Source organism: Heterodontus francisci, chromosome 10, assembly GCF_036365525.1.
Source record: "Heterodontus francisci isolate sHetFra1 chromosome 10, sHetFra1.hap1, whole genome shotgun sequence".
Lineage (NCBI taxonomy): Eukaryota > Metazoa > Chordata > Chondrichthyes > Heterodontiformes > Heterodontidae > Heterodontus > Heterodontus francisci.
The window spans coordinates 78,292,494-78,320,257 of NC_090380.1; the positions used below are offsets into that span (position 1 = coordinate 78,292,494).

The 27,764-nt window shown below is 45.9% G+C and overlaps 1 protein-coding gene across 3 annotated transcripts in view; it reads left to right on the top strand.

Moving 5' to 3' along the window:
• Positions 1 to 27,764, top strand: part of cfap91 (cilia and flagella associated protein 91) — a 255,903-nt gene that overhangs the window by 105,791 nt on the left and 122,348 nt on the right. For all 3 annotated transcript variants that reach the window (XM_068039945.1, XM_068039947.1, XM_068039946.1), the window contains one exon: positions 17,750 to 17,932. In XM_068039945.1, the coding sequence (XP_067896046.1) occupies positions 17,750 to 17,932 (183 nt within the window). The remainder of the gene's footprint in view (positions 1 to 17,749; positions 17,933 to 27,764) is intronic.

Sequence of the window (27,764 nt, forward strand, 5' to 3'; positions counted from 1 at the left end):
TATTTGCTGTACCTGCATGCTAACTCTTTGTGATTCATGTACGAGGACACGCAAATCTCTCTGTACCACTGCATTCTGCAGTATCTCTCCAAGTAAATAATATTCTGCTTTTCTGTCCTTCCCACCAAAGTGAGGGACCTCACATTTTCCCACATTATACTCCATTTGCCAAATTTTTTCCCACTCACTTAACCTATCTATATCTCTTTGCAGACACTTGTGTCCTCCTCACAACTTTCTTTCTTACCTATCTGTATCGTCCACAAATTTGGCTACAATAGTCAGTCCCTTCATCCCAGTTATTAAAATAGATTGTAAATAGTTAAGGTCCCAGCACTGATCCCTGTGGCACTCCACTCATTACAGTTTGCCAACCTGAAAATGTCCATTTATCCTGACTCTCTGTTTCCTGCAAGTTAGCCAGTCCTCTATCCATGCTAATATATTACTCCCAACACCATGAGTTCTTATATTGTGTAGTACCCTTTTATGTGGCACCTTTTGAATGCCTTTTGGAAATCCAAATACACTACATCTACTGGTTCCCCTTTATCCACCCTGTTTGTTACATCCTCGAATAAATTTGTCAAACACCATTTCCCTTTCATAAAACCATGTTGATTCTGCCTGATTGCATTATGATTTTCTAAATGTCCTCCTACTACTTCCTTAATAATGGATTCTAGCAATTTCCCAAAGACAGATGTTAGGCTAACTGGCCTAAAGTTTCTTACTTTCTGTCTCTCTCCTTTCTTGAATAGAGGATTAGAGGTGTTACATTTGCAGTTTTCCTATCCGCTGTGACCTTTCAGAATCAAGGGAATTTTGGAAGATTACAACCAATGCATCCACTATCTCTGTAGCCACTTCTTTTAAGACCTGAGGATGCAGGTTGTAAGATTATTAGGTTGCTAAAAGTCACTAAACAGCATACTAATTGTTAGGATCTAGCTATCACAAACTAACAAATGACTTGTTATTATGAACTAACATTTAACTTTATTAGAGTCCTTCTTTGTAGTATGGTAAAGTGGAAAACTTAGGAAATAAGGTACAGTATGGACGAGAAGTCTAGGCAGAGGGATTCTGGGAGATTATGTCAAGTTTTAAAATGCTTACTTGCAGAAAAATGTGTTAGACCGTGAGAACAAACAGTGCTGCATAGTTTTGTCTCGTAGTGAGTTAAGGCAACCTCAGAAAAGTACAAGCATCGAGATAAGGTGGTGAACACAAATACTTTTTCTATATATTAATTGCGTAAATGAACAGGTTGGCAATCATTACAAAATGATCCTTGATTGGTTAAGGAAAATGCCCTTTAATACAAGACTGATCACTGTTTGGTATGAGGGGAGGGTTAACAGTAAAGCTGCCAGAATAAGTTAGCTTGTGACTTTGCCACTATGCGGCAGAGAATTTGAACAACAAGAAACTACGAGAGACAGAGAAAGGCCAAAGCTTGAAGACCACAAGCTACGAGAGAGTCATGCTCTGTGCTGTCCAGCCACTAATACAGGTAGTATCTGTGTTAGACTGTTAATCACTGCCTGAGTTTGTTACTAATAGTTTATCTGAGAACTTAACAAACTTGTCTTTACCTTCATCACAATAAAGTTGATTCACAACAAGCTGTGTGCTGCCAAGTCTGTTCCCACCTTAGAAGGGGGTATAAAACACCCCTATCTTATCAAAAATCTTACAAGATCATCAGGTCCAGGGTACTTGTCAGTCCCATTTGTTTTCCTAGCACTTTTTCTGTAGTGATAATGATTGTTTTATGTTCCTCCCTCCCTTTTGCCTCTTGATTTTTTACTATTACTGGGATGCTTTTTATGTCTTCCACTGTGAAGACAGATGCAAAATACTTGTTCAAAGTCTCTGCCATTTCCTTGTTTCCCATTATTAATTCATCAGTCTCATCCTCTAAGTGATCAACACTTACTTTGGCCACTTATCCTTTTCATATATTTGTAAAAGCTTTTGCTGTCTGTTTTTATATTTCTTGCTAACTTACTCTGTTATGACCAGGTGAGAAAGGTATCTAGGGGTCCCTCTCAGTCCTCACCTGGTCTTACCGTAACAGAGTTTAATTTTAAACACACGGTGTTTTTAGCTCCCCCTTAGTGAATCCTTGTTCACCACTTTCCAATTATAAGGCAAATAAACCTGCACAAACAGGCTTTCTTAGGTTTAAAGTAGAAAAGTTCAATTTTATTAAACTTAAACTCTAATTCAGTTAATGCCTACGGACACACGCGCGCCCACGCTAGCATGCACACGCAATACACAAATGCAGATAGAGACAGAAAGAAAACAAGAAATAAATTGGGAACATTTGAGGCAACGGGCTGGATTTAACGTCGGGCGCACAGGAGCTGGCCACTGACGTAAAAGTCGGTGGCGAACCTGCTTCCTCCTATCCTGGGGATCAGTCCTGCATTTTAGGGTCCCCAGGCTTTAAGTGTTCCGAGGCGGGACTTCCACCCGCTTGAGGGAGGAACTCCCACCTCATTGAGCTGCCCAGCTCTTAGTCCCAGCAGAGCCACCGGGAGTGGCTGGGATTGCAGCCCAGCCGAGGACATGGAGCCAGGAGTGCCGATAAGTTTGGGTTATCTCACCGGGGCAAATCGGTCAGTCCCTGGTGAGGCAAGGGTTGTCATTTGGCAAGGGAAGGGGGGGGGGGTGCGTCTTGGGTCCTGGGTGTGGTTGGGGCCCAGCCCCGGGGCGCTGAGAGGCTTCCAGCTTTTACCGGACGGCCTTTCCTGGCTCCAAGATGCCCGATTGCCATGCGTAAAGTCTGCATGGAGGCGGGGGAAGGTCATTAAGTGGCCATTAATTGGCAACTTAAGGGCCTTGATTGGCCTGGGGTCGGCAGGCGACATTTGGCCCACCCCCCGCCCTACGTAAAGTGGGGCGGAGGCAGGAGCAGGTCGGGAAGGCCTCCCGGAGCCACCCACTCCAGTTTACGGCACCCCTCCCACCGCCCCCCAACCCCACCACCAACCGGCATAAAATTCCGGCCAATATCTGAGGAGGTTTTTAGTGTTATGGTTCTTAGAGCTCACTGCAGTGTCCTTTATTGTAGGTAGATCTTGCTTTTTGTTGGGGCTTAGTATTCTTCTTAAGCCTTGTTCACTGTAGGAGACTTTTCTCTCTTGGGGGTTCATGTGTCTTCAGTGGATTTGGAGTTCCGTGAGAAAGAGATGGGAGCAGGCAGACAGGAGAGGCTGTGACGAGCCAGCCAGGAGAGATCGTCTCAGTCCAGGAGCATTCTGCTTTCTGCCCAAACTGTTTGTACAGATTCAAAAATCAACACTCTTGGACAGGTTTGAGTTAATTAAGGATAGCCAGCACGGATTTGTAAAAGGCAGACTGATCATGCTTGACTAATATAACTAAATTTTTTGATGAAGTAACAGAGAAAGTTGATGAAGGGAATGTGGTGGATATTGTTTATATGGATTTTAAGAAAGCATTTGATAAGGTACCACATAAAAGGCTGATTAACAAAATTGAAGCTCATGGAATAGGAGTCCAATGGATAAAAATTGGCTTAAGGACAGAAAACAGTGAGTTGCAGTAAATGGTTGCTTTTCAGACAGGAGAAACACAGGTATTCCCCAAAGGTCAGTGCTGGGACCACTACTTTTTGTGCTATATATAAATGACTTGGATCTTGGAATACAGAGCAGAATCTCAAAATTTGCTGATGACAGCAAACTTGGAGGTATGACAAACCATGAGCGTGATATGAACCGCCTGCAACAGGACTTTGATAGGTTAGCAGAATGGGCAGAAAAGTGGCAGATGGAATTTAATACAGACAAGTGTGAGATGATGCATTTTGACAGAAGGAATAAGGAGAGGCAAAAATGCTTCATGGCACAGTGCTAAAGAGTGTGCAGGAACAGAAGGAGCTGGGGGTGCATGTGCATCGATCTTTGAGAGTGGCAGGACATATTGAAAGAGTGGTTAGTAAAATATTTGGGATCTTAGGCTTCATAAACAAAGGCGTTGAGTACAAAAGCAGGGAAGTTATGCTGAACCTTTATAATGCTTGGGTTTGGCCCCTACTGGTGTATTGCATCCAGTTCTGGTCACCACACTTTAGGAAGGATACAGAGGCGATTCGCCAGAATGATTCTAGGGATGGGGGATTTTAGTTACAAGGTTAGGTTGGAAAAACTGGGGCTGTTCTCCTTAGAACAAAGGAGATTGAGGGGAGATTTAATAGAAATGTACAAGATTGTGACAGGCTTAGATAACTTAGACAAGGAAAACTGTTTCCATTAACTAATGATATAAGGACTAGGTGACGCATATTGAAGGTTTTGGGCAAAAGATGCAGGGGAAATACGAGGACAAACTTCTTTAAGCAGCGGGTGGCAATGATCTAGAATCCATTGCCCACAAGGGTGATGGAAGCAGGCAATCAATTACTTCAAAAGGAAATTGGATGGCCACTTGAAGGAAATACACTTGCAGAACTACGGGGATCAAGTGGGCGAGTGGGACTAACTGAATAGCTCCATGGAGAGCCAGCATGGACTCGATGGGCCGAATGGCCTCCTTCTGTGCCGTAAATGATTTTATGACTCTAGGTGCTAAATGGAAGTGCAACAGAAATATAATAAAAATCCTCCTTGGAAAAGTTATGGTTAATACATATGTCTGAGTAAAGCAAGGCAACTCTGCACTGGAATTGGCATATTTCTGTTTGTCTGAGTAAACAGCCTAATGCTTTACTAGGTGCAAAGCAGAAAAGTATTAACTTTTTATGAGCATTTATAAAGGTTCTCATTCTGATCTCAAATACATACCATTTAGTGAAGACCCCGAATAAAAATGCTGGCCTAAAAATTATGACCCCTGGGAGGTATGGAAGACAGAAATAGAGTGTAGTTGTGGTGGCAGTGGTGTGTTGCATTTTGGGGCCTCCTCTCCTTATGTCCCAGTGGCAGTTTGAGGTTTATCTGGAATTTTTCCTCTGGCTTCAAAATGGCATCCACGATATGTGCACGCTTCTGGTGTAAGCTGCGCTGGATGTTATTTTGATGAGGGCATTAGTCTGTGTGCAGGACCGTCTGCTGGGAAGATGCAGAGTAGGTAGATCATGATCTTAATCAGCCGTATAATGTTAATTTAACAGCAGCTCTGCCATTTTGGATTTCAACGCTCCAGCTAATGCCATGTGTTAAACCACACAGCTGAATACCCATTCAATAGCAGGAAGGACCCTCACCAGCATTATATAAAGGTTTCATCAAATACTTTCAGGTTGATTGATTTCTAGGGCTGAATTTTAAGAGACCATTGGAAATGGAAACAGAGGCGGGGAACATAAAATTGGGATGGACGTCCAACATCATGACATCCCTTCCGCAGTTTACTGTTGGCGGCCGACCAGGAGGGTGGATTTCACACATCCACACAGTGGTAGGGCAATTAATGTATTTAAGAGCCCAATTGACAGCAATTTTACTCATTGGGTCTGATTTAACTGATGACGAACGGCAACAACAGCAACATGGGCAGGGGCACGCCAGCAACTGGGGAGCCCACAAAAGTGCCCGCCTCAGGAACAGGAGGCTGGACAAGGGTGTAGAGGGGCACACCAACAGCTCCTGTGCGCAAAAGAAGCTGCCCATCAGGGAGGGTTTACCAGCTGAGGCTCAACTACTGGCAGATGTCCGAGTGGCAGTGTCTCTGAAGACTCCACCTCACTGACCTGAGCGCCCTGATGCAGATGAGCTTAGCCCCATAGGAATTGATGGGCAACCGATGCCAGTGTCACTGAAAGTCACAGTCGCACTGAACTTCTACACCACCGAGCCATTCCAGGAATCAACTGGAGATACGTGCGGAATCTCGCAGTCTTCAATGCATCACTGCATCAAGGAGATCACCAATTTCCTGTTCAGGAGGACCGGTGATTATGTGCGCTTCCACACCAATCTGAACAGTCAAGCTGAGAGAACGATCGGGTTCAGTGCCATTGCTGGATTCCCTCAGATGCAGGGTGTCATTGGCTGCATGTATGTGACCATTGAGATGCCCACTGCTCAACAGGAAGGGCTTCCACTCCCTCAATGTACAACTGTGTCTGCGACCACTGCAGAAAGATCTTGAGGGTCTGTGAAAGGTCCCTGGGAAGCAGCTAACCTGGTGCTATACAGATGGGAGGCACTGACCACTGAGAATATCATGAAGTGAGATGCCTCCTCCAATGACGAAGATGCGGAGGAGGATGCTGCCCAGGCATTGCAAGATGAAGGACCCTAGGGACAGCAGGAAAAGTGCCATGAGATAGTCTCAAAGGGGACTCAAGATGCCCTTATACATTCACGTTTCCTATGACCCTTCCAACTTCTGTGACAGCGCCAATAAAGTCTTACCTTTAAGCAACCCTGTTGCTGTCTGATGCACCCGAGCGCCCAGGTGCACATTGCACAGTGGCAAGGCCAAAACATGGAGCACTCGCGCCTTGTTCCCTCGTGTCCAACCCCTTGAAAGACAGGGCCCACATGAAGTCGCAATGAACATTAATTGGAAGGAGACGTGGTGAGAACAACACATATCTTTATTCCGCATGACGCCAAATGCAACCCCTTTCGTCTAGAATGTACCTTCACCCGTGAACCCCTAAGTGCATCTAGGTGCTTTTTTTAATTCTTTCATGGGATGTGGGCATCGCTGGCAAGGCCAGCATTTGTGCCCATCCCTAATTGTCTTTGACAACTGAGTGGCTTGCTAGGCCACTTCAGAGGGCATTTAAGAGTCAACCACATTGCTGTGGGTGTGGAGCCACATTTAGGCCAGACCAGGTAAGGACGGAAGATTTCCTTTCCAAAAGGACATTAGTGAACCCGATGGGTTTTTACAACAATTGATGATAGCTTCATGGCACCATTACTGAGACTACTTTCAATTCCAGATTTTTTTAATTCATTAATTAATTGGATTTAAATTCCACCAGCTGCTGTGGTGGGATTTAAACCTGTGTCCCGAGGGAAATGGCCTAGGCCTATGGATTACTAGTTCAGTGACATTACCACTACGTCACTTTCTCCCCTTTTCCAGCTCCCAGCTGCTCCAACATTGTGCTCCCCCTGTGCTGTCAGTTGAGGTGGATGCAGGCTGCTGACCTTGCTGTCCGATGGCTTGGGATGACCTTGGTGGCTGTCCTCTGGCTGCCTGAGGCCCAGAGGGTCCCGGCATCCTGAGGGGCCTCTCATAGGCGCTGGATCCTCCTATGTCATTGGGAAAGATGGTGGCACTGGTGTCACTGGCAGAGAGGCTGAGGAGCTACTGGCCACAACAGGAGAACCCTGAGAGGAGCCCCCAGATGTGGGAGACAGTCGCTCCTCCCTTGCATGCACATTTGCACTTCTTTGCTGACCCGACAGGAGCTGGTGGAGAGCCCAGATGCCTCATCCCCCTCTCTCCTTGTCACGGTTGCATTGAGCTCGTGAACAAGAGGAGGGCATGCAGGTCTGCACGCATATCTGGCAGCCACTGAGCAGTCTGCTGGAGCAGGCTATTCATGAGAGTCACCAATCTCTCAACGGAGGAAGCCACATGCACAGCAGTCAGAGACAAGGCCTGGATGGACCCCTCCATTGTCCATGGTTGGGTATGCATAGCCTCTGGCATCTCTGCCAGCTGTTGCCTTACCTCTTTCTGCAGATGCAGAGTCTCCTGTATTGCCGATGACTCCAGAGGCACGTCATCAGCCTAGGACTCAGTATGGACCTGGCCTCCCACAATCCTCTGACTTCCAGTGGCCTCAGCTGTCACAACCTTCATCTGCTGCTCACGTGCGTCTGTGATATGCTCACCAGGTTGTGTGCCCGAATCTATCTGTGATTGGATACCCACCAACGTGAGACTATCTGCGCTGGTGGAAGATGTGAGGGAATGATGTGAAGGTGCATCCTCTGAGGCTCCCTCCTCCTTCACAGAGGCAGCCAGCTGCCCCCAGTCTCTCCAGCTCTTTGTTGCTGTCCAGGGCCATGGCCTGCATGAGAGAACAGATTGACTGAAAGGTTATGGGTTTCCCATCACAGCATTCCAACCACCCCTACTGTGGAGCTCCATGTGTCCAGTAGTGGACACATGAGCACCATGGTTTGTTTGTGCTGCATACAGCCTTGTAGAAACATAGAAAATAGGAGCAAGAGTAGGCCATTCGGCCCTTCGAGCCTGCACCGCCATTCAAAAGGATCATGGCTGATCATCCAAACTCAATACCCTGTTCCCGCTTTCTCCCCATATCCCTTGATTCTTTTAACCCTAAGAGCTATATCTAACTCTTGAAAAACTTTTTGTATTGATTATTTAATGATTTGGCCTCAACTGCTTTCTGTGGTAGAGAACTCCACAGGTTCACACTCTCTGGGTGAAGAAATCCCTCCTCATCTCAGTCCTAAATGGCTTACCCCTTATCCTTAGATTGTGACCCCACGTCCTGGACTCCCCTGCCATCGGGAACATCTTTCCTGCATCTAGTCTGTCCAGTCCTGTTAGAATTTTGTAGGTTTCTATGAGATCCCCTCTCATTCTTCCAAACACTATCGAATACAAGCCTAATCAACCCAATCTCTCTTCATACAACAGTCCTGCCATCCCAGGAATCAGTCCAGTGAACCTTTGCTGCACTCCTCCATAGCAAGAACATCCTTCCTCAGATAAGGAGACCAAAACTGCACACACTACTCCAGATTTGGTCTCACCAAAGCCTTGTATAATTGCAGCAAGGCATCCTTGCACCTGTACTCGAATCCTCTCACTATCAAGGCTAACATACCATTTGCCTTCTTAACTGCCTGCTGCACCTGCATGCTTGTGCCCCAGAATGTCTGCACACGCTGTTGCTATGGAGTGGCTGGCTTGCTGCCCTGCCAGTTCCATCACCTCCTTTTCCATTAGGCTCAGAATGTGCAGATAATGCACACCACCGGTCTTGCCCACCCCTTTCTGTAATGTGCTGTCTTCTCCTGCAAACGCAGAGAGATGCAATGTTATTTCACAAGTGGGGACAGGCCCAGAATCTCTGCTGGTGGTAGTTCAGCAGCCTATGACGGGGGCACACAAATGCCTCCTGCATGCAATCACTCTCGAGAGACGATGCAGGGGAATCACTGCCAAACGGGTACCTATCACCAAGATGCAGCCATGCCTCAGGCAGCAGTTCTGACTCCCTAACCCCATTGCCACGGCTGGATGGTCATTCCCTCTCACTCTGGTACAAGCTAGGCCCAAAGGGTGGGAAGTGTATGGAGCCGTCACCTTGCCCACCTTGATCACCTTAAATCTGTGCCCCCTGGTAAGTGACCTCTCCACCAGGAGAAACAGGTCCTTCCTGTCTACTCTATCTAGGCCTCCCATAATTTTGTACACCTCAATTAAGTCACCCTTCAGCCTTCTCTGCTCTAAGGAAAACAACCCTAGCCGATCCACTCTTTCCTCATAGCTGCAACTTTCAAACCCTGGTAACATTCTTGTAACTCTCGTCTGTACTCTCTTCAGAGCAATTATGCCCTTCCTGTAATGTGGTGACCAGAACTGTACACAATACTCCAGCTGTGGCCTAACCAGCATGTTATACAGTTCCAGCATCACATCCCTGCTTCTGTATTCTATACCTCGGCCAATAAAGGAAAGCATTCCATATGCCTTCTTCACCACCCTATCTATCTGTCCTGCCAACTTCAGGGACCTGTGGACATGCACTCTCAATATCCTCCCATTTATTGTGTATTCCCTTGCTTTGTTTGCCCTCCCCAAATGCATTACCTCACACTTCTCTGGATTGAATTCCATTTGCCACTTTTCTGCCCACTCAACCAAACCATTGATATCATTCTGGGGTCCACAGCTATCCTCTTCACTATCAACTACATGGCCAATTTTTGTGTCATCAGCAAATTTCCCATCATGCATCCCATATTTAAGTCCAGATCATTAATATATACCAAAAACAGCTAAGGACCTAACACCGAGCCCTGTGGAATGCCACTGGAAACCACTTTCCATTTGCAAAACATCTGTCCACTACTACCCTTTGTTCCCTCTCACTGAGCCAATTTTGGATCCAACCTGCCACATTCCCCTGTATCCCATGAGCTTTCATTTTTCTGACCAGTCTGCCATGTGGGACCTTGTCAACTGACTTACTAAAATCCATGTTGACCACATAAACTGCACTACCCTCATCAATCCTCATTACATCCTCAAAAAATTCAATCAAGTTAGTAAGACATGGCCTTCCTTTAACAAATCCATGCAGACAATCCCTGATTAATCCGTGCCTATCTCAGTGGCAGTTTATCCTGTCTCTCAGAATTGATTCTAATAATTTATCCACCACTGAGGTCAGATTGACCTGCCTATAATTATTTGGCCTATCCCTCACACCTTTTTAAAATAATGGTATAACATTCGCAAACCTCCAATCTTCTGGCACCTCTCCTGTATCCAGTGAGGATTTGAAGATGATCCTCAGCACATCCGCTATTTCCTCCCTGGCTTCCTTTAACAACCTGGGATGCAATCTATCCGGCCCTGGCGATTTATCCACTTTCAAGGATGTCAGACCCTCTAGTACGTCCTCTCTCATTATGCTTATCATATCTAATATTTAACACTCCTCTTTTACTACAATGTCTACATCAACCCTCTCCTTTGTGAAGACAGAGACAACAAACTCATTAAGAGCTCTGCATCCACGCATAAGTTCCCTTGTACTTCTCTGATAGGCCCTACCCTTTCCTTATTTATCCTCTTGCTCTGAATGTACTGATAAAACATCTTTGGGTTTCCTTGATTTTACCTGTCAATAATTTTTCATGTCCTCTCTTTGCTTTTCTAATTTCCTTTTTTACTTCATCCCTGCATTTATTATACTCTTCTAGGCTTTCTAAAGTATTACGTTTTTTGTGATCGTCATAGGCTTTCTTTTTCTGCTTTAACTTACCCTGTATGCTTCCAGATAACCGGGGGCTCTAGATTTGGCTGTAACACCCTTTATCTTTGTGGGGACATGCCTACACTGTGCCTGTAGAATCTCGCTTTTGAATGCCTCCCACTGGTTTGCCACTGATTTTCCTTCAAGTAGCTGTATCCAGTCCACTTTCACCAGGTCACCTCTCAGTTTTGTAAAATTTGCCTTCCCCCAATTTAGAACTTTTACTTCAGTACTTTTCCATGATTATGCTAAAACTAACTGTATTATGGTCACTATCTCCAAAATGGTCATCCACTTGTCCAGCTTCATTACCGAAGACTAAATCTAGAATTGCGCCCCCTCTCATTGGGTTTGTTACATTCTGGCTAAAAAAGTTCTCTTGAATGCAGTTCAAGAATTTTGTGCCCTCTGTGCCCTTCACACTGTTTGTATCTCAGTTGATATTAGGGTAGTTGAAATCCCCCAACTATTATTGCCCCATAATTTTTGCACTCAGAAATTTGCCTACATATTTGTTCTTCTATCTCCCTCTCACTATTTGGGGGTCTATATTACACTCCTAGTAATGTGGCTGCCCCCTTTTTATTTCTGAGCTCAACCCATATGGCCTTAATTGATGATTTATTTAGCATATCATTCCTCCTCACAGCTGTTATTGATTCCTTAACCAATAATGCTACAACCCGTCCATTTTTATCTCCCTCTCTATCCTGGCTGAAAACTCTATATCCAGGGATGTTGAGCTGCCATTCTTGCCGCTCTTTAAGCCAAGTTTCCATTATAGCAATGATATCGTGTTGTCATGTGTCTATCTGTGCCCTCAGCTCCTCGGCTTTATTTACTATACTCCTTGTATTTAAATACATGCCTTTTAACACTGCCAAATTCCTGTGCTGAACACTTTTTAACCTTTACTTCTTCTGTCTTTCAGAGTCACTCGCTAATTTTCTGCTTCCCGTTCCCTGACCTGAAATTGTCCTATCTGAAACTGCTGTCAGGTTCCCATCCCGCTGCCAAACTAGTTTAAACCATCCCCAAAAGCACTAGCAAACCTTCCTGCAAGGATATTTGTCCCATTTAGGTGCAGACCATCCGGCTTGTATAGATCCCACCTTCCCCAGAACCAGTCCCAATGCCCCAGAAATCTGAAGCCCTCCCTCCTGCACCATCTCTCCAGCCACACATTCATCTGATGTATTCTCCTATCTCTATACTCACTAGCACGTGGCCTTGAGAGTAATCTGGAGATTACTACCTTTGAGGTCCTGCTTGCTAATCTCTTTCCTAACTCCCTAAACTCAGCCTGCAGGACCTCATCCCTCTTTCTTCTTATATTGTTGGTACCAATGTAGACCACGACCTCTGGCTGTGCACCCTCTCCCTCCAGAATGCTCTGTAGCCGCTCAGTGATATCCTAGCACCAGGGAGGCAACATACCATCCTGGAATCACGTCTGCGACCACAGAAACAACTATTTGTTCCCCTAACTATAGAATCCCCTACCACTGTTGCTCTCTTGTCTTTTCTCCTCTCTCCCTGCACAGTTGAGCCACCCATGGTGCTCTGGTCATGACTATCGTTGCATTCTCCAGAGGAACCCTTTCTCCCATGGGTACTCAGAACTGAATACTGGTTAGAAAGTAGGACTCCTGCACTACCTGCCTTGACCTTCTTGTCTGTCTGACAGCCACCCAGTACCTCTCTGCCTATGTTCTCTTAAACTCCAGGGTGACTACCTCCTGAAACATGCTATCCACGTAGTTCTCTGCCTCGCGGATGCGCCACAGTGACTCCAGCTGCCACCCGAGTTCTGAAACCTTGAGCTCAAGCTTCTGCAGCCTCTGACACTTCCTGTAGATGTGCTTGTCAAAGACACATGGTGCGTCCACAACTTCCCACATACCACAGGAGGCACATTCCACTTGGCCAAGCTGCCCTGTCATTACAGCTGTACAAACTAATTATTGCCTCTGGAACAGCAGGCAGCTCAGGCCGGGGCTCTGGAACACCAGGCAACAGTTAGGCTGGGTCTCTGGAATACCAGGTTGCAGTCAGACCGGGCCTCTGGACCAGCAAGCAGCAGTCGGGCCGGGGCTCTGGAACAGCAGGCAGATAGCAAGCAGGCAGGGGCTCTGGAACAGCAGACAGCAGTCAGGCAGTTGCACAACTTCAACCTCAGTGCAGGGCAAAGCCGGAATTGCTCATGGCCGTGAAGGTGACCATGACGATGAATTCTTATGTGTCTGGCTCCTTCCAGGCTAGGAGCTGGAGATATTTGCAACATCTCCCAGTTTGCCATCTACTGTTGCATAAGAGAGGCTCTGTATTCCAAAGAAGCTGAATATATTTTATTCTGTCTTGCCAGAGACGAGCAGGCAGAGTGAGCACATGACTTTGCGAAGATTGCAGGCTTCCCCGTTGTGCAAGGTGCCATTCATAAACCATTGGGGTGCTGAACCAATACTTCCATTGCCAGGACCGCTCTAAGAGCTCTGCAGTGCTTGGCAGAGCATGTGTCTGGATTTGTGGTAGTCTGCTGCATGCAGCACAACCTTGTCATTATGAGGGCATAACCCTTACCACCAGCTATATGGCAACCAGCCAAGGAGCAGAAAGTGGAGGTTGAGAAGCAGGAAGAGGAAGGGAGGAGGCAACCAACACCTCCTATTTCTGGCTGGGCTGTCCATGATTGCCTCATCTGACTGTAATACAAGTCCAATTCTCCATTCACCAACAGTCTCATATCTTAGCTTACCTCTGTTACTGACCAACACAGTGTCCACTTGGCCACAATGCAAAAATAAAAGCCGACATAAAAGAAACATTGCCAACCAAATTTATAAATCGAAGTCATATTGCATATAAATGTCAACTAATTACCTTCATGCATTCTGTTAGTGCCTGTCTTCTGTGTACCTTTACCTGTCCTAATGTTTCTACACATTGCTACCCCAGTGGCAGCATGGCTGGTAGTAGGCTGCTGACTTTCAATGGGGGAGACTGCAGCTGGCCTTGCAGGACGACCTCGAGCAACCCTCGAGCCATAGAAGGTCTGGCTTTGGACTGAACCATTTCAGCATAGACGGCAGCAGTTGGGACTGGCTAGCAATAGGCAACAGCAAGGGCACTGGCAGTCTGGCAGGGGAGGGAGGATGACTGCTGTCTTCCACAAAGAGGACAGCAGATTCCTGCTGCATGGTGCCACTGCTACTTCCCCGGGACGCTGCTTCAAGATTCCTAGTAATCTGTTGGACAGCAAATTGCTGGACACTGTGACACCCTGCAAGCCCCTTTGAGCACTTGTATCTGCAGCCATGATGGCAGCAGACTTGGCTTGCAGGGCACCAAGCTGAGCTTGCATGAGAGCATTCTGAGCTTTCATGGCAGTAAATTGACTTTGCATTACAGAAATCTGAGCTTCCACTGCAGCGCCCAGATGTTGTGTGACTTTAGGTGGTTTATGCATGTGCTGCAATGGAAGTTAAAACTTCAGCTACCAGATGCTGCATCATTGTTGGGTCCTCAAGTGTGCTAATAGAGTAGGCCATCACTTCCACACTGGAAAGGATGGGCATTAAGCTCTGCGCAAAGCCCTGTGCAAAGTTGGTGCTGGATTCCTCTATGTTCCTTGACATTGCAAGCATGCTTTCTGACAAATCTGCCTATGGACCAAGCATTTCATTGTGCATACCCATCAGCCTTCTTTTGTGGGTTGCCCCATTGAAGTGCTCATCTGTGACCTCTGCAGAAGAACTTGTGTGGAACTTTGCCCTTGTCTCCAGCCCCGGCTGCAGGCCACTAGTGTTGAGTGTCTTACTATGTGCAGATCTTGCCTCTAAGTTGTCCTCTAAAGTACGTGCAGTGTCAGTATCTGAGCTGATGGCTGCTAGTGTTTGAGTGAGCTGCGGTGTTTCTTCTTCATCACTGTCTTGTTCTTCCTCCTCTCGCTGTTCCACCACTGCCTGGTCTGGTTGCAATTCTTGGATATCTGAAAAGAGAAAGGCAGAAGGGTAGGGCTGTGGTGAAGAGAGGGAGGAGAAATTTAAAAAACACATGCTTGCACCATCTGCAGCTTGTAAACCTGAAGAGATTGTGGGATGATAGGGAGATAGGATGTGAGAAGGAGGATTAGGTATGAGGATACTGTCATCTTCAATAGTTTCAGCCCCACCACTGGCCATGGCCGCTTCAATGATGGTGGCCACCATTCCCTCCATGGGGGTAGGGACATGCAGCCATGCCTATCCCCCACTGGTTAACTCCTGCTGCCTCTGGTTATGAGCCAACTTGTCCTGCAAGAGAAAGGCAAGTGTGATGCAATCTGTTCAAGTGATGTGACTTTCATGATTGAAAAGCTGGCAGTGTGTGAGATGTAGATGTGAGTCTTGTAGCAGTATTAAGTATGTAATGGTGAGGTGAAGCCATGAATGTTAGAAGGTATAAGTCGTGTTTGTTGCAAATGGAAGTGTGAAATAAGGAAGTCGAGAAAAGCGAGGAGATGGTGAAATTTTACTAAATTCCCATTTTCTGTGGAAAGTCAGAATGCCATAAATGTAGCCTCAGCTATCAGGACAAAATGATTCATACAAGCATAATTTCTTTGTTAGGTATTGCTCATTTCGGGTACCTTTCTAGAAATTCTGGGAAAAGAACCAAAATTTCTCATAGATCATTTTGTATTGGAGCAAGCATTGCTGAGGTATGGTTCTATGATTCTATGGACAGAACTGCCAAGCGGGTTTGAAAATTTTAACTGCCAAGTAGGTTCGAAAAGTGATGTTGGGGTTGGGAACCCAGCATGATCCTGCCCCATTCCGTGTTCAACATTGGGCGGGTTTGCAGGCGAATGGGAAACCCCCATGGAGTTGTCGGGTTTGCAGGCGAATGGGAAACTCCCATGGAGTTGTCGGGGAAGTGATTAAAATATTAAAATCCTGAATTAACTGAGGATTTAACCCAGCGCACAGGTTTCCTGAGCTGTCTGGAACTCACTAGGGTCAACCACATGAGAGTAGAGCAAGCAGTGCTTCTTTGGTGAAACTGACAACTGAAATATGGTTTCATTGCTAAATAGGTGGTTTCCAACTTCTTAGAAGTCAGTTCACATGTCTTGGACCTCACTCACCTCGATCTATACTGCCCTGCTGTTAGTTGTTGTTGCGCCTTGGGAGCAGCTCATTCTCTACCTTGGACTTTTGATAGGGAACAAGAGGAGCACCAGCAGCAGCATCAGCTGCCTTCTCCTCAGCCACATGCTGCTCCACAGGACAGAGGGGATGGATACAGTGATCCAGCTCGAAGGAGGCGAGACCTCCAACACAGGGTCTACAGGCAGAAAGAGAATCAGCTCTCTCGACATGTGTGAGCACCAGTGCCTCAAGAGGCTCAGGCTTTCACAGCATGGCTGATATCTGCATTCCCTGGGAATAAGACCTCCTTCCAAGTGGGCCAGGTGGGCATGCATTGCCAACAGCCATCAAGTTGGCTATCACTGGAGGCCCAACCCCCTGGTTCTCTGCCCCTCCCTGGAGTTCTACATTCTCTTCTGTAAGGAGCGAAAGCAGAGGCTTGTGAGCATTAAAAATGGATTGTGTAGAAAAGAAGGAAGGGCATCATTTATGGAGGGTGACTGTGAGGCATGAGTGTGAGATGGCACAAAGATGAGGGTGAAAGTAAGTGTTGGCTGTTCAGATGGGGATGTGAGGAGGTGCCTGGAAAGAGAGAAATGAGTGGAGCTGCAAGGTGTGTTGGGCTGAGGGGTGTTGTGCAGGAGAATGTTGGGAAGGTCAGAGTGTGGGGCTTGGCACCTGAAAGTGTAATGCCATTCACCTTTCATGCCCTCCTGAGGTCCTTGAGCATCTTGGGGCACTTTGTCCAGTTTGAGGGATCATCCACCTGTTAATCAATTCCTCAGCCACTTCCATCCACACCTTCTTCGTTTGAGAGGCAGGCCTCTTCCTTCTGTCCTTGGGAAACATCACCTCACTCCAGTTCCTCAAATCCCCAACAGGACCTCTAGGTAAGAGTCAGAGACCCAGAGGTGGGCAGTCTTCCCATGTCTCCTTTCCATTTCTGTGGTTGCTGATGCCTCAGGAATCAATATATAATTCAGCCATTCTGACCCCTGCCAAGATCCCTTTAACTAGAAATCTTTCCTTTGACAGATTTGGTGCAGCATCCTGCCCGCCCTCTATGATTGCTTGGGAAACCCGGAAGCAGTATGCTAATTCCTCAGCTGAGTTGAAGAGCCATGGTATGGTCCACTTCAATAACAAATAAGTTCCCGACCCGCGACCAGCCTCCCCATGAGTGCGGGTCTGTTTAGATAAAATTCCGGCACAGTGGCGCAGTGGTTAGCACTGCAGCCTTACAGCTCCAGCGACCCGGGTTCAATTCTGGGTACTGCCTGTGTGGAGTTTGCAAGTTCTCCCTGTGTCTGCGTGGGTTTCCTCCGGGTGCTCCGGTTTCCTCCCACATGCCAAAGACTTGCAGGTTGATAGGTAAATTGGCCATTATAAATTGCCCCTAGTATAGGTAGGTGGTAGGGAAATATAGGGACAGGTGGGGATGTGGTAGGAATATGGGATTAGTGTAGGATTAGTATAAATGGGTGGTTGATGGTCGGCACAGACTCGGTGGGCCGAAGGGCCTGTTTCAGTGCTGTATCTCTAAACTAAACATCCCGTAGTAGTTTTACAAAGACCATTGCACTAAGAATCAAAATTTGAGTTGTACAAAAATGTTTTCTGACATTTATTAACATTTTAATGTTTGTCTTTCTAGAAATAAGAAAACTAACAGCTAAGAAGAGAAATGTAGAAGGGAGGCTTGAGCGGCGTAGCCTCATACAGGACTATACAAATTATGGTTCACAGGTTTATGCACCTCTCACTAGAATTGGTCAGTTTCCAGACCAGAATTCGGAGCGTTTCATTGTGAAAAGTCATTTTCTATCCACACTTGACGGTAAGTTAATGTTACAAAAACTACAGACTGTGTATGACTTACAATCTGTTTTGGATTCCATTGTCATCTGAATGTCCAATAGGCAACCCTCAACTACGTACAGTCATGTTACAAAAATTACAACAAAATATAATGCATTCTATGAATTACAAATCTCTTTGTACTGCCTTTGATACATAAATATTAATTCAGTAATAATCCTTAGGTTCAGAAATAGGACGATCCATTTTTCACACCTGTAAATGATCCAAGTAGAAACAGAGATGAAGGGGGGGCAGTGGCATAGTGGTAATGTCACTGGACTGGTGAACCAGAGGCCCAGGCTAATGCTCTGGGGACATGGGTTTGAATCCCACCACAGCAGATGGTGAAATTTGAATGCAATTAATAAATCTGGAATTAAAAAGCTAGTCTAATTGTTGATTACTGTAAAACCCCATCAGGTTCACTAATCTGCCATCCTTACCTGGTCTGGCCTAATGACCTCTGAAATGGCCTAGCAAACACTCAGTTGAATCAAACTGCTACAAAGCCTAAGAAAAGGAATGAAACCAGACGGACCACCCGGCATCGACCTAGACACTAGAAATTACAAACCCATCGATCCTGCAAAGTCCTCCTGACTAACACCTGATGTCAAGACTTGTGCCAAAATTGGGAGAGCTGTCCCACAGACTAGTCAAGCAACAGCCTGACACAGTCATACTCACAGAATCATACCTTACTGACAATGACCCAGCCACCACCATCACCATGCCTGGTGGCGGCACGGTGGTATACAGTCAGGAGGGAGTGACCCTCAACATTGACTGTGGACCCCATGAATTCTCATGGCATTCAGGTCAAACATGCGCAAAGAAACCTCCTGCTGATCACCACCTACTGTCCCCCATAACCCTTGGGCTGATGCATCAGTGCTTCTCTATGTTGAACATCAATTGGAAGAAGTACTGAGTGTAGCAAAGGCACAAAATTTACTCTGGGCGGAGGACTTCAATGTCCATCACCAGGAGTCGCTCAGTAGCACACTACTGACCAAGCTGGCCAAGTCCTAAAGGACATAGTTGCTAGATTGGGTCTGTAGCAGTTGGTGAGGGAACTAACAAGAGGTTAAAAAACCTACTTGACCTCGTCCTCATCAATCTACCTATCACAGATTCATCTGTCCATGAGTGATCACCACACAGTCTTTGTGAAAACAAAATCCCATCTTCACATTGAGGATACCCACCATCGTGTTGTGTGGCACTACCACCGTGCCAAATGGGATAGATTTTGTACAGATCTAGCAACTCAAAACTGGGCATCCATGAGGCGCTGTGGGCCATCTACAGCAGCAGAATTGTATTCAACCACAATCTGTAACCTCACGGCCTAGCATATCCCCCACTCTTTGATTACCATCAACCCTGGGGACCAAACCTGGTTCAATGATGAGTGTAGAGGACATGCTAGAAGCAGCAGCAGGCATACCTCAAAATGAGGTGTCAGCCTGGTGAAGCTACAACACAGGACCATTTGCATGCCAAATAGCAGAAGCAGCGCTCAACAAGCTCGACACTATCCAGGAAAAAGCAGCTTGCTTGATTAGTAGGCTAATTGATCCCACAACCAATGGATCAGATCTAAGCTCTGCCGTCCTGCACATCCAGTCGTGAATGGTGGTAGATAATTAAACAAATAACAGGAGGAGGAGGCTCCATAAATATCCCCATCCTCAATGATGGGGGAGCCCAGCATATCAGTGCAAAAGACAAGGCTGAAGCATTTGCAACCATCTTTAGCCAGAAGTACCAAGTGGATGATCCATCTCAGCCTCCTCCTGAGGTCCCCAGCATCACAGATGCCTGTCTTCAGCCAATCCAATTCACTCCATATGATATCAAGAAAGGGCTCAAGGCACTGGATACTGCAAAGGTTATGGGCCCTGACAACATTCTGGCAATAGTACTGAAACCTTGTGCTCCAGAACTAGCCGCGCCCCTAACCAAGCTGTTCCAGTACAGCTGCAACACTGGCATCTACCCAACAATGTGGAAAATTGCCCAGGTATGTCCTGTGCACAAAATGCAGGATGAATCCAACCTGGCCAATTACTGCCCTATCAGTCGACTCTTGATCATCAGCAAAGTGATTGGAAGGGGTCATCAACAGTGCTATCAAGCAGCAATTGCTCAGCAATAACCTGCTCACTGACGCTCAGTTTGGATTCTGCCAGGGCCACTCAGCTGCTGACCTCATTATAGCTTTGGTCCAAACATGGACAAAAGACTTGAATTCCAGAGGTGAGGTGAGAATGACTGCCCTTGACATCAAGGGAGTATTTGACATGGCATGAAGGAGCCCTAGCAAAACTGGAATCAATGGGAATCGGGGACAACTTTCCACAGGTTGGAATCATACCTAGCACAGAGGAAGATAGTTGTGGTTGTTGGAGGTCAATCATCTCAGTCCCAGGATACCACTGCAGGAGTTTCTCAGGGTAATGTCCGAGGCCTAACCATCTTCAGATGCTTCATCAATGACCTTCCCTCCATCATAAGGTCAGAAGTGGGGATGTTTGCTGATTGCACAATGTTCAGCAACATTCATGACTCTTCAAATACTGAAGCAGCCCATGTCCATATGCAGCAAGACCTGGACAACATCCAGGCTTGGGCTGATAAATGGCAAGTAGCATTCGTACCACTGAAGTGTCAGACAATTACCATCTCAAATAAGAGAGAATCTAACCATCTCCCCTTGATGTTCAATGGCATTACCATCGCTGAAACCCTCACTATCAACATCCTGGGGGTTACCATTGACCAGAAACTGAACTGGACCAGCCACATAAATACTGTGGCTACAAGAGCAGGTCAGAGGCTGGGAACGTTGCGGCGAGTAACTCACCTCTTGACTCTCGAATGCCTGTCACAGAATCACAGAATAATACAGTGCAGAAAAGGCCCTTAGGCCCATCGAGTCTGCATCGATGCATTAAAACATTTGACCTGTCTACCTAATCCCATTTGCCAGCACTTGGCCCATAGCCTTGAATGTTATTACGTGCCAAGTGCTCATCCAGGTACTTTTTAAAGGATGTGAGGCAAACTGCCTCTACCACCCTCCCAGGCAGGGCATTCCAGACCGCACCACCCTCTGGGTAAAATGTTCTTCCTCAAATCCCCCTTAAACCTCCTCCCCCTCACCTTAAACTTGTGACCCCTCGTAACTGACCCTTCAACTAAGGGGAACAGCTGCTCCCTATCCACCCTGTCCATGCCCCTCATAATCTTGTACACCTCAATCAGGTCACCCCTCAGTCTTCTCTACTCCAGCGAAAACAACCCAAGCCTATCCAACCTCTCTTCATAGCTTAAATGTTCCATCCCAGGCAACATCCTGGTGAATCGCCTCTGCACCCCCTACAATGCAATCACATCCTTCCTATAATGTGGCGACCAGAATTGCACACAGTACTCCATCTATGGCCTTACCAAAGTTCTGTACAACTCCAACATGACCTCCCTGCTTTTGTAATCTATGTCTCGATTGATAAAGGCAAGTGTCCCATATGCCTTTGTCACCACCCTATTAACCTACCCCTTCTGCCTTCAGAGATCTATGGACAAACATGCCAAGGTCCCTTGTTCCTCAGAACTTCCCAGTGTCAGGCCATTCATTGAATACTTCCATGTCACATTACTCCTTCCAAAGTGTAACACCTCACACTTTTCAGGGTTAAATTCCATCTGCCACTTTTCTGCCCATTTGACCATCCCGTCTATATCTTCCTGTAACCTAAGACACTCCACCTCACTGTTAACCACTCGGCCAATCTTTGAGTCATCCGCGAACTTACTGATCCTAGCCCCCACATAGTCATCTATGTCGTTTATATAAATGACAAAAAATAGGGGATCCAGCACAGATCCCTGTGGTACGCTACTGGACACTGGCTTCCAGTCACTAAAACAGCCGTCTGCCATCACTCTCTGTCTCCTACAGCTAAGCCAATTTTGAATCCACCTGATCAAGTTACCTTGTATCCCATGTGCATTTGCTTCCTTGATAAGTCTCCCATGTGGGACCTTGTCAAAGGCTTTGCTGAAATCCATGTAAACTACATCAATTGCACGATCCTCATCTACACACATGGTCACATGCTCAAAAAATTCAATCAAATTTGTTAGACATGACCTCCCTCTGACAAAGCCATTCTGACTATTCCTAATCAAATTTTGCCTCTCCAAGTGGTGATAGATTCTCTCCTTCAGAATTTTCTCCAATAGTTTCCCTATCACTGACGTGAGACTCACTGGTCTGTAGTTCCCTTGCTTATCTCTACAACCTTTCTTAAATAGTGGGACCAGATTAGCTGTTCTCCAGTCCTCTGGCACCTCCCCCGTGGCTAGAGAGGAATTAAAAATTTGGGTCAGAGCCCCTGCAATCTCCACCCTCGCCTCCCACAGCATCCTGAGACACAAATCGTCCGGACCTGGAGATTTGTCCACTTTTATGCCTTCCAAAACTTCCAATACCTTGTCACTCCCTATGACAATTTGCTCATAAACCTCACAGTCTCTCTCTCTAAGTTCCATATCTACATCCTCTTTCTCTTGGGTGAACACAGATGTGAAGTATTCGTTCAACACCCTACCAATGTCCTCTGGCTCCACCCACAAAATTCCCCCTTGGTCCCTCATGGGTCCTACTCTTTCCCTGGTTATCCTCTTCCCATTGATATACTTATAGAATATCTTGGGATTTTCCCTACTTTTACCAGCCAGAGCTTTCTCATATCCCCTCTTTGCTCTCCTAATTGCTTTCTTAAGCTCCATCCTACACTTTCTGTACTCCACTAATGCTTCCATTGATTTGCTCTCCTTGTATTTGCTAAAAGCCTCTCTTTACCTTCTCATCGTACCCTGAATGTTTCTGCTCATCCATGGTTCTCTGGGCTTGTTGCTCCTACCTATTACCCTAGAGGGAACATGTTGGGCCTGTACCCTCCCCATTTCCTTTTTGAATGCCCCCCACTGCTCTTCTGTAGATTTCCCGACAAGTAACTCTGTCCACCATCTACAAGGCACAAGTCAGGGGGGTGATGGAATACTCTGTACTTACCTGGATGGCTGTAGCTCCAACAACACTCAAGAAGTTCGACACCATCCAGGACAAAGCAGCCCACTTGATTGGCACACCATCCACAAACATTCACTCCTTCACCACTGATGCACAGTGGCAGCAGTGTGTACCATATACAAGATGCACTACAGCAAGTCACCAAGGCTCCTTCGACCTTCCAAACCTGTGACCTCTACCACATTGAATGATAGGGCAGAATATGCATTGGAACACAATCACCTGCAAGTTCCCCTCCAAGCCACACACCATCCTGACTTGGAATAATATTACCGTTCCTTCACTGTTGCTGGGTCAAAATACTGGAACTCACTTCCTAACAGCACTGTGGGTATACCTATACCCCAAGGACTGCAGACGTTAAAGAAAGCAGCTCATCATTACCTTCTCAAGGGTAGTTAGGGATGGGCAATAAATGCTGGCCTCGCCGGCATCCCATGAACGAATAAACAAAGATTATTTGCTGGTGTCTACACATGGCTGACATGAAGGTTTTTCTCGAAAGAGTTACAAATATAAATTTTCTTCCTGTACCATGGAACCTGGGTTGTGTGAAAATTTGCATTGTCTGAAATAATCCCTCATGGATTAATTTTAAGATGTAAACCTCATTGTTCCACTCTTCACAGTAATATGTGTCAGAGACATCGGGCAAGATTTTCTCTGGGGGCTTCCAAACCCTGCCTTCAGACTCAAATGGGGGGCAGAAGCCTGCATCATGTGGAAAACAATCACTCAAAGTGATTTTCTCTGGAGCGGCCAATCACTGCACAAAGGGTGGGCTTGCCATCCAATTAAGGATGGTGGGCAGGTTCCCGACGCTGAAGGGCAATTAGAGGTCTTTCAACTTGAAAGCAGCAACAGGTTGCAATGAAAGATAAGTGAGGGAGAGAGCACTTCAAAATGGAGGCACACTCCAACTTTATAAAAGTTTAAATTAAAAATGGCTTTTGCAGCTAGGCCACCCTTGTGAAGGGGGTGGGGGACAGGGTGGGGGTGCCCTTTGCAGGACAGCCTGCAATTGCTGCTGCACCCAGCAGACAGACAGGGCCTCTAAGCCTGCCTGGAGTGCTGGCCCGTTGGCCTGACGCTGGGAAGGTGCCTCTAGGCAGCTAAACTTGCCCCCGCCCCCTCTGGGAACCTGGATGTCACCTGGAAAATCCCAGTTGGCCTCCTTTAATTGGCCTTAAGTGGTCAAGTGTGGGTGGATAGCCCTGCTGACCCCCACCATCACCCCCCCATCCCATCTCCGGATGCTGGGGAACTGCCATGCCAACTGGTGGTGCTATATTTAGTGCCCACCCACCTGCCTCTGACCCACCCCTGCTGGAGGCTAAAAATCAAGCCCATGAAGTTACTTGGTAAAGATCTAGTACAAAGACAAATCCTAATAACAGCGCCATTTATTTGAGGATGAAAGGCCAAGGCCAATAATACATATCACCTCCAAAGCTGAAAAAGTAAAAGAGATGAGATAAGTCAACAGTTAGTGATTTGTTGATTGCAAACTTAAGGTTTAAAATCTGGGAAAAGGAAAGAATGCCTGAGAGAGGTAAATACAATTTTAAGACAAAAACAGAAAATGTTGGAAACATTCAGGTGGTCAGGTAACATCTGTCAACAAAACACATTATCTTAGGAATAGGAGAAGGCCATTCAGCCACTTGAGTGTATTCTGCCATTCAGTTAGGTTACGGCTGATCTGCACTCCACTTACCTGCCTTTTTCCCTATCCCTGAAAACCCTCAACCAACAACAATCTATTGATCTCAGTCTTGGAAAATTTCAATTTACCCAACATTTCCCTCTTGGGATAGCAAGTTACAGAATTTCAGTTCACTTTGTGTGAACAAATGCTTCCTGATTTCATTCTTAAATGGCCTAGCTATACTTTAAGATTATGCCCTCTTGTTCTCAATTTTACCACAGAGCAAATAGTTTCTATGTAGTTACTTTGTTGATCCCTTTATCATTTTAAGTAGCTCATTTAGATCAGTCCTCAACCTTCTAAACTCAAGGAAATACAAGCCACATTATACAAAATGTCCTCATAATTTAAACCTTTAAGCCCTGGTATTTGCTAAGTCTGCACAGTACTTCTTGCAAAACCAGTATACTTTTGCTGCTCAAAATTGAACTTAGTGCTCCAAATTGTTATGATCCCCGTGGTGATCACAAACCAAAAGAATCCAATCCTTCGACCTACTCCAATTTAGACAAAAAAGACAAGATTTCACTTTTATAATTTTTACTTTAATACTCAAACCAAAAGTAACATAAATTCAACATGAACTAACAGTTAAATCACAGTTGATATATATATATATATTATATATATGAGCTTAAAGGTTATGCGTAAATTATCAGATGCAGCAAAGATAGATCTCACAGATCTTCTGGGCAGTACTCTCAGCAAAGATAGCACCAGTTATGCCCACAAAGTCCTTCGGATCTCTGAACTTTTCAGGCAGATCTCCAGATCCCATCCTCCAAGATGCAGACACAGTTGTGATGCTTTCTCGTCCATAGCGAGCATTGCAGTCTTTCCTTCAGCGTTTTGGTCTTGTTGCCTCTCAATGTCCTAGGCCTTGCTCATGACACTTTTTAAGGCACCAGAAAACAGCTGTAGCAACCTATATTTGTCAAGAGCCAGCTCCCAGAAAAACAGGTTCCAATCACAGCAGCTTGTCTATTTTTAAACAACAGCTTTCTGCTTGCTGCAACACCGTAGTCTCTAATCTTGTAAACTGAAGCCTGAGTTCCAGTCACATTTCTCTGGTGACAGCTCTGATCATATGACTGTTTGTTTTTCCTGGTTCTATCCATTTCTGATTTCCCCAGAACTCTGAAGCTTTCAGTTTCATTTTCCAGTAAAAGACTGCCTCTGAAAAAATACAAGCTTTGAATCCAATGGTAGTTTCCTCCTCCTGTGCCAAAAATCTCTCCTTAATGAATTTAAGTGGGCTCCGAACTTCATGCCCATAGACCAATTCGAAAGGACTGAAACCAGTAGACACCTTTGGTGTGTCCATAGTTGCAAACAAAAAAATGATATGCCTTTATCCCAATCCTTGGTATACTCAAAACAATAGGCCCTAATCATATTCTTTAAGATTTGGTGCAGAGATAGGCACTGACATGTTGCACTGCGGGCATTTGACAAAATTATTGACTCAGCCACGGATATGGGGGCAATTAACCTGCATAGTGTGTGTATAGCTAATCTAATGCCATCAAAATGCAGTCCAATTTAAAACACAGTTCTTCCTATAAAAAAGTAGCTAAGCATACAAACATCAATGGAGAGCAGCACAACTGTATTAGTTAGTTAGCAAGCAAGACAGTATGCAATGTCAATGCGAATTTCTTTTGTTGACACAATAGAGCTAGCTACATCATGTCACAGGGTGGTAGAAGGACTTTATCAGATAACCTCTGTGGATTCACACTGTGTCAGGAGTGCAAATTCATCCAATAAACCATAAAGCTCAAGGAGAGGATTGTTATCGTGATTATTGAGATGAGGCAGTAGAAAAATCAGCAATAGGAAGACAGACCATTTCTCACACTGCTATTGTCACAAGACAATTTAACCCGTGATGGTCAATGTTTGTGCAACTTCTCCACCTGCTTGTAATATGTGTCTGAAGACAGGGCAGCCAACTAAAGGGCAGTGATCTCCAAATCAGGAGAATTTTTTATAGGATGGAAAGATAGTACTTCAGAAGAATCATGTGAAGCAAAAAAGCAGAGTGGGACAGGAAGGGATAGAAAGATTAACAGTAGGTAACCAAGACTAGTTTATTCATCTTAACAGGCTGTTAAACAAGGTCCTGGATTCTATAATACAGAAACAACAGCATCGCTCATGAACGAAATTTCATTTATTCACCAAAGCTAGTGACAAAGTTAGACAATCACAATTACAAATAAAGGGTGGCAGGTGCAGAAAATAGCGGTTACCCCACCCAGGACCCGCGCCGCCGTGGTTCTGCGGTGATGGACACCCCCATCCCAAAATCACACAGGGTGGCGGCATTGATGACATCATTCACGGGATCTGATATAGGAGCAGGTGCTGGCGGCCTTTTTAAAAGGCTGCCAGCCCTGCAGACAGTTCAACAAAATGCAGAGTTGACCACTTCCCCCCCTTTCCTATACGAATAGTGCAGAGCTGACCCCTCCTCACCCCTTTCCCTGTACAAATAGTGCAGAGTTGACCCCTTCCCCACCTCGATGGCACCAGCTTTCCCTGGACGGGGAAGTGAAGGCGCATGAGTGCCGCACGTCACATTGAAGATTGGGAACTGAATGTAAGATCGCTGCGGGTTACATTTAAATTAATGCAAAGATGTAATTAGCATATGGAAAGCAAGTTCCCTCTGCAGAGCGACGGAGGGACCGCCACGGAGCCTCCCCGCCGCCGGGAAGATCTGGCCCGGCAATTCTGGCGTGAGGTTCTGAGGCGGCCACTGCTGCTCGATTCTCCGGTCCACCCCCCCCCCACCCCCCACACACCGCCATGGAATCCAATGTTGGGCTGGAAACAAAATCCAGCCCAAAGATGCCCTTCAGTTCCTCCAATAAAGCGATTCTCTTAAATTCACTTATGTCTATATCTCAGTCTGTCACTGTTGATTCTGATTCAGCTCTGCCAAGACAATTATTAACAAAAAGTTTTTCAGCAAAACCTTTAGCTGTTGTT